Here is a 7,586-nt window from a genome sequence, read left to right on the forward strand (position 1 = left end):
GATTTCTGTGGTAATCTTTTATGTACTGTGGATTTTGCCTGTAATCTGCTCTTTATTGCCTCAACTGTGTACCCTTGTAATCTTTGGTATTCGTAGGATCCCCGTACAATGGATGATTGCCTCTTTTATAATGAAAAAAACCTATTTTAAATTACACTTTTGAATCCTAATGGAACTCTAATGCTGGATTATTGCTTTGGTTGATGATGATGGTTGTGACTCTTGCGCCGGATGACTCGGGGACCGTTGGAGAGGTATGCAAGCTGTGGTGTCCTCGAGCGGCTGGAAATAAGGGATGCGTGGCTGTTGGTGAGGGGCGTGCTAGGGTTTGGAAGCATCAGAAACGAACTTGTTGGGCCCGGGTCACTTGGGCCATTTTATTTGCGTGTAATGGGCCTGTAAATATGATAAAACAATTTGTAAACATATACGTTAAATAATCATATATAAATGTGTGACGAAATTATGTGTCTACACTGTTCATATATAATTTCAATTTGATTTAAATAATTATTACTTTTAAATTTATAAATCATAAATAGTACATTAATCACTAAAATGGCTTGAATTTCAATTCATGAAATAATGATGAGCAGATCTTTCGAATGCCAAGTCAAGGTGTAAAGTTTGGTATTATTGGTTTTGTTAAATTAATGGTGAAAATAGGAAATAATGATTTGGCAGTCCAAATTCATATGCAATATGAAAGGAAAAGGGGGCAAGGCACAACGTGAATCGCTTGGAAGAACACAATGAACATGTGCCAATTTCATTTCTCACAATAAGGACACCCATTTTATGAGGTACCATTTTGTTATTCTGTACCAAATGCGGATATTCTAAAATCAAAGTTCACAACAGCTGGAAAACAGATATCAAAGTAGGAATCCATGTCGAATTAGATATTATATATATTTTAATAGTTTAGGGCGGATAAAAAGCATAAAATAAGTATACCAAAAAAAAAAAGGCATAAAATCATTACAATAATGATATGGAAAAACAAATTATTCGTATAGTGACCGGCCTAATTTATTTTTCTCAAATAAGATCATTTTTGTAGTGTATAATGGAAAATACACGTCTTTATAAAGACTCATGAAAAACTCGATATCTTCTACATGGAGTTTGGGAAGACGAAGAAGACAAGAACGAGAACTAATGCGAGAAGACGTCGTCTCTTTCGTGCGTCTTTTTTTTGGATAATTAAGATTTTTATTACCCAAATGAGCAGTGTTCTGCTACAAAACAATGATCAATGGAAAATCAACCTAAAAACATGAACAACCTATTCACAAAACAGAGTATAGGTTATTCAATACTCTAATTCTTACAAATAATAATATTAACACTATCAAGTCTATTAATATTCCGACCTCTTAGTTGAATTCCGACAATCGTCTTGATAGCTTTAAGAATTTCAGCTGCATTTATGGAGTTTCCTTTGAACAACCTTATGTTTCGTTCCTCCAATAGAGAATAAAGAAATGCACACCATGCAAGTTTCAAAATAGTGATAAGTAGGGATTTACCTTTCCAAGCATGAGAAATCGATGCTAACAAGTTGTTCCAGGATAAAGAAGTTGATCTTAATCCGGAGAGATGCAGAATGGCCTTCCAAAGGGAATCCGCCAATGGACATTTTAGGAATAGGTGGTCTCTTATCTCCCGATCCTCATTGCACAGAACACATAAGCCATCGGTTATAATGCCCATTTGTTGAAGCCTATTCCTAGTGGGTAGTCTGTCCAAGATAGCCATCCAAGCAATCATGTTGTGTTTTGGTATGTGGAAAGGAAACCAAATTAGATTATGCCAATTAACTTTGTCTATTTTTACTCTAATCTCATCCCATATGGCGCGAGTCGTCATTGCTCCTGTTAAAAAAACAATTTGTGCTTCTCTTTTAAGGTTTAACAATTTTCTGAAGCTCCAACTAGCATTAGTTCCACCTTCGGAATGCCAGATGATCTGTGCGACTTTTGATTGACACGGTAACATTCATCCTATTTAAAAAATAGTTTCTTCAACACCCAATATCAATAAACCTCTGCACCTAGCATTAAGGATTCTGCGTAGCGACGATCTCACACCATCATTCACATCCTCACATTCGACGCTAAGGACCTCCCAAAAAGACTCTCGCTCAACGGTAAACACCTCTGTAGAAAGCATCAATAACCTTTTTTTCTAACACTTATACAAAGAAGACAAGCCTTCCAGATTGATCATATGCTATTAAGCGTTAAGATTTCTTACCTCGAAAACTCTCAAAGCAAACCTACTTAGAATCGTCCCTAAAGAAAGTTGGAATGCCTTCACACGTAAAGTCGAGAGTCCCTGCACGTAAAAGCCCCACGACCAAAATTAGAAAAGACTTCTCCATTACGATGTCACGTTGAGATTTCTTACTTCATAGGGACTAGAAAGACTCCATTTGTAATTAAAATCGAAGTATTTAAATACATTCAAACGAAATCTCCAACGGAAGTGTTGAGAATTTTCAACTCTGCTAGAAATCACACAAATAGGTACCTCACCGTCCAAACAGCATCAAAACACTTCCGAGCAATGCCAACCTTTCCACTATCACTACAACAAAATGGGTTTATAGCGGCATTTTTAGCGGAGTTTTTTTAACAAACGCCACAAAATAACAAATTTTACGGCATTTTAAGCAAAAACGCTGCTAAATACTCGTATTTTAGTGGCGTTTTTGGAAAAATGCCGTAAGAGATTCATATTGTAATGACATTTTTTGAATAAACGCTGTAATTTATCAATACATTAGTGGTGTTTGTATACAAACGCCGCTAAAGACTCGTACTTTAGTGGCGTTTTTATACAAACGTCGCTAAAAACTCATAGCAAGTTTACAATTTCTAAGTCCTGCGCCCCTTTAACCCTTTTTCATTTTTTACCCTTCACCTATTTTTTCATTCCCGCCGTTTACCCAAACCCATATGTGGCTTCTTCGTCGAATCTGCGGCTTCTTCACCGATCTCACTTTCTTTTAGTCGAAACTGCTCAAGGCCAAGTCTCCGTCATAATATATATGGTCTATACATGCCTTTACTTATGTCCGGTTTTATGGCTTGCTGAGTTGATTTCAACTTGTGTTCTTTTGTTGCTTATGTGCACTGGATAATTCATTGATACGAAATTGCTTTCCAGATCTTAGTTCCCTCTTATTTTTCAGTGATTCTATATAACTGGATTTTGTAATATAGCTCCAACGTTATCTGCTTCTTTAATAGTTAGGTTTTCAAACTTTAATTCATTGTTTATTTTGCAGAGAGATTTACGAGCTTATTTGAAAGGAAAATGAGCATTGCAACCAATAATAACTCTGCGGCTTGCACTATATATTGTAAGGGTTGTTACGGTATTATTGTAGTTTGGACTTTATAAACTATTGCTTTAGTAAGCCATATTGAACGATGGCTATTTTCCTTTTCATAAATGGGCATATTGATTTTAACTTCGATTTGAGAGTAACAAATAATTTTAAATGAGTAGGTACTCTGTTACATGGTCTCTATCTTTTCAGGAATATCTTTACGCAAATCTAAAATCCAAATTATGATAGCATAGTAACAGATAATTTCATTCCTGTTTTCTTCCAGTGTCTGGACTTTCCGGAATGGCGTAAACTGCTCAAGGCCAGTTCTCCGTTGGAATGGGGCTGTTGGCAGGGTCCACCATCATGCTTCTCACGGTGATATGGGGATCTTGTGTTGTCGTCGGCAGGTATGATCTCCATGATTCATTCGCAGTCGATATAATGAATACGAAAGGGTTTAGCTTAACAGATACACGACTTTGCTTAACATTGTTCTTTGTTAGTTAGTGCTGTAAGTGGTTGAGGGTTGTGTTACCATGCATTGTGTCCTGCAATGGCCAAAAACATGTGGCTCAAGTAGTCTGAAATTTAGATGTATCATTTTAAATTTCTGTAACCGGAAATGGAAGTTTGTCGGATTTTGCAGAGACGGGTGTTAGCACTGATATTTGGACATGCTATGCTGCCAGCATAATGGCTATATCAGTTATCCCATTTCTTATTGTCCAACTACCACAAGTTCTCAATTCAACTTCACTAAGCCGTTTTGATTGCAATTATTATTTCGATATCGATGTTGGTATCATATTGCGTTTATCAGGTTAATATCCTTTTCCATAAAGGAATTCCATCATGATCATGTCCCAATATTTTTTTTTAACGTTCTTATTATTATGTGTGTATTTTGCAGGTGTTTCAGCCTTGGATCCAGAGAAGACGACTTGCTTTCGTGAAGCACAAGCATGTCATATCGGGAATTTTAAGGCACTTGAAGATGCATACTCTGGGAAGGCTTCTTATTGATGACGGGGAACCCAACACAGAGATCATAAAGAAGTGAGTTTTGATTGATTCTTGAAAAATACACGCTTCAAATTTTGATTCGAGAAAAACTTACTCTTCCCCGTTTATCGTACAGTTAACATTTATGTTATTTTCTCATGTTAAGTAATGACTAATGAGAGCGTTTACCATACAGGTTGTTTTAAGCATGTATTAAAGATGTTGGTCTGCTGTAGGTAGCTTGGGAGCATGAACAGTTCTCACGACTGAGAGTTACTGTAGCCACTCTTTCGGAAATATCTGTTACTCCTGAACTCCTAGAAGGCACTGGAGGTCTGTTTGATAGTAGGTAATATTTCAGACTCGAGCCCTTATTATCCAATAGCCATAGTGTGCATTTGTGTTTGAGACTAGTTACAGAGAGCTTTGACTATCTTGCAGACAATTTGTGAATGTAATTGCAATCACTAGAGGTGTGAAGTTAGTTGCTGGAAGTCTCGCTGTAAGATTAAATGATATACAAGTGTATATTGATTTAATGTTTTTTTAATAGCATTCTGTGATAAAATAAGTGTCACAATGAATAAGCATAAAAAATGGAAATCTATCTTGCAATATTTATGAAAACCTGCTACCTTTTGGAAGGCAATGTGTCTGATCTCTACAAAGCAGTGCCAAATGAGATAGTGACATGAATAACTTATCGTGTGATGCACTTGTGTGGAGTGTTACAGATTTGTGTGTATAAACATAGAAGTGAAAATTTCTCTGTGCATATTTATTTGATATATTGGTTGTGAGTTTTAGTTTGTTGTGATATGTTCTCAATTTTGAAATTAAATGTAATGCTTATGTTTAGTTGCTTACTTTCTCTATAATATAGGCAATTAACATTTGAAATTGATAATCCAGAGTCCACCATCTTAGGTGTTATTATTGTTTATTCTAGTTAACAATGTTGAACTATATTATATTTTAAGTTAATGTAAACTTTGATTTATTATTATGGATTTCAAGTTTCTTGTTATGGATTTCAAGTTTGTTGTTATGGATGTCAAGTTTATTGGATAATGCTACATGTTAAATTTAGTTAACAAAAGAGTAGAAAACAACATTTGAAAATTTAGTTTTAATTCACGACGTTTGTATAAAAAAGTCACTAAATACATAGTCAATACCGGTGTTTTTGAAAAACGCCACTAAAGTTCTAGATCTTTTGCGGTATTTATATAAAAACACCACTATATACGTAGTCAATAGTAGTATTTATTCACAAACGCCACTATATGATATAACATTTAGCGGCATTTTTGGAAACAAACGCCACTATATATCAGAACATTTAGCGGCGTTTTTGGGACAAAACTCTATAAAAGAAAAGACAAAGAGCGGTGTTTGGAAAAACCGCCGCTAAATATCATAACCTTTAGCGGCGTTTGTAAAAAAAGGCCACTAAAACATAACCTTTAGTTGCGTTTGTGAACGACAAACGCCGCTACCTTTTGCGGCGTTTGTTTTAGTGACACTTTTTGCAGCGTTTGTTTTTGCACCACAAAGGTTTTTAGCAGCGACTGAAAAACACCGCTAAAAACCTATTTTGCTATAGTGTATGCCCTTTAAGCGTTGAATATTCTCATACTATATCAGGGGGCATAGAGACAACTCCATCCAAAGTTAAAAAGCTTTGAACATAAATATCTACACAACTCTAATCTAACAAACCCGCAAGCCTACACAAAGTATTGGGATGTCTCCATTCCAACACCAAAATGTCCTCGCCCTAATTTCACCACGACAAAAAGACCTACAACCATAAATCAGACTTATTTGAAGGCACCAAGTTTTATTATCTCATGGAGTAACCTTCATTGCCTATGGCAACGTCGAGACAAGAACATGTTCTCACTCTATTCCCCAAATAATATGACATCGTCCACGGTAAGGGTCACCCACTGAGTAAGGTACTAGGTGCCGCAAATAAAACCACTATCTGCAAAAATCTTTATCCAAGAAATCTAAAACCTCCACTCTAAAGTAGTGTCGAGATACGGATATCCTTTAGTGTATTCCGAGGATGTTCATACCTCTTGAATAACCCTCAAGAGAAAAATATCCTCTGTTTCTACAAGAGATGATCACCTCTCCACTGACGTTAAGACGCCTTTATTCGTTGTATGAGATTCCCCATAACTTGTCACACTAACTCTTCTATATTCCACTGAGATGTAAGTGTTGAATCAAACTCTCTTAAAAGGAAAGGCGAGGCACCCCAGTCCTAAAAATGACATGGTCAAGGTACCTCGAATTTCACCGGCCACGACGTTTTTCTCAAACCAGAAGGAGTGAACTGCCTACGATAGAGAAAACACATTCTCTTTCATAATATAGGGTCAAACCCTTTTATGACATTTCCCTCGATTAAGGGGGCAACTTGTTATACCTTCGAAGATGATCTTCGGTAACCCCTAAGTCTCAGACTAGCCTATATCCCCTAAACTCAAACTTTTGATCAACTACAACGTATACAAGACCTCTAATATACAAGCCCTCTAATTATCCCACTTGGTGCGCCAAAACAAAACCCAAAGTTTTATTACCATACTATCTAGCTTGACGGTATACAAATAACCATGATGACCTTACGATTGAGACACACACTAAAGACCTCTATAAATACTCCCAATCAAGACTGAAAAAGAGGATAAACCGTCCATAACCAATCGATCCTTTTTCTTCTTCCTTATGATAATTCTCTTTCTTCCTCTTTTAAACATCGGCCAACGACCGTTTCTCATTGATTACGGCTCTCTGCCTGAACCAAAGGGAATGAACCATTAATAACCGATAAGTCAATCTTATTCCCATCAATAATTAGACGAGTCTATCTTATTTCATCTACAAACATATTTTTACATATCTTATAATTGATGCTCATGGTCATGGGGATTTTGAAAAGTCATGCTCCGACCTTTAAATCACTTGGTCACAAAAGAGTATTGGGTATTTAAGGGGTTGTCTCAGGAAAGGCGGACTAATTTATGGCTAATATGCGGCGTTACCAGAAACATATTAAGGTACTTAACAAAGTCGGTTTAACGTTACCGGAAATATTGAGTAATAATAATGTTGTAGGTGGAAATCATGAAGAAATATTAAAAACCTTGGCAACCGACAAACTTAGCTTGTCGGTATGTATCGATACAATTAAAATATGTATTGATACATAACAATATATCAGGTA

The 7,586-nt window shown here is 36.2% G+C and overlaps 1 protein-coding gene and 1 long non-coding RNA gene across 2 annotated transcripts; one reads left to right on the forward strand and one right to left on the reverse strand.

Moving 5' to 3' along the window:
- Positions 1-1,266: 1,266 nt before the first annotated feature.
- Positions 1,267-1,872, reverse strand: LOC120196912. The gene is made up of 2 exons (XM_039198590.1): positions 1,377-1,872; positions 1,267-1,271 (listed from the first exon to the last, which is right to left on the reverse strand). Exons 1-2 carry the CDS (start codon positions 1,870-1,872, stop codon positions 1,267-1,269), a joined length of 501 nt encoding a protein of 166 aa, XP_039054521.1.
- Positions 1,873-4,103: 2,231 nt separating this feature from the next.
- LOC120196483 lies at positions 4,104-4,390 on the forward strand. Its single transcript, XR_005523176.1, has 2 exons — positions 4,104-4,163; positions 4,254-4,390. It is a non-coding gene; the product is annotated as an uncharacterized LOC120196483 (long non-coding RNA).
- Positions 4,391-7,586: the final 3,196 nt, after the last annotated feature.

This window comes from Hibiscus syriacus, unplaced genomic scaffold (assembly GCF_006381635.1).
Source record: "Hibiscus syriacus cultivar Baekdansim isolate YM2019G1 unplaced genomic scaffold, ASM638163v2 tig00117034_pilon, whole genome shotgun sequence".
Taxonomy (NCBI): domain Eukaryota; kingdom Viridiplantae; phylum Streptophyta; class Magnoliopsida; order Malvales; family Malvaceae; genus Hibiscus; species Hibiscus syriacus.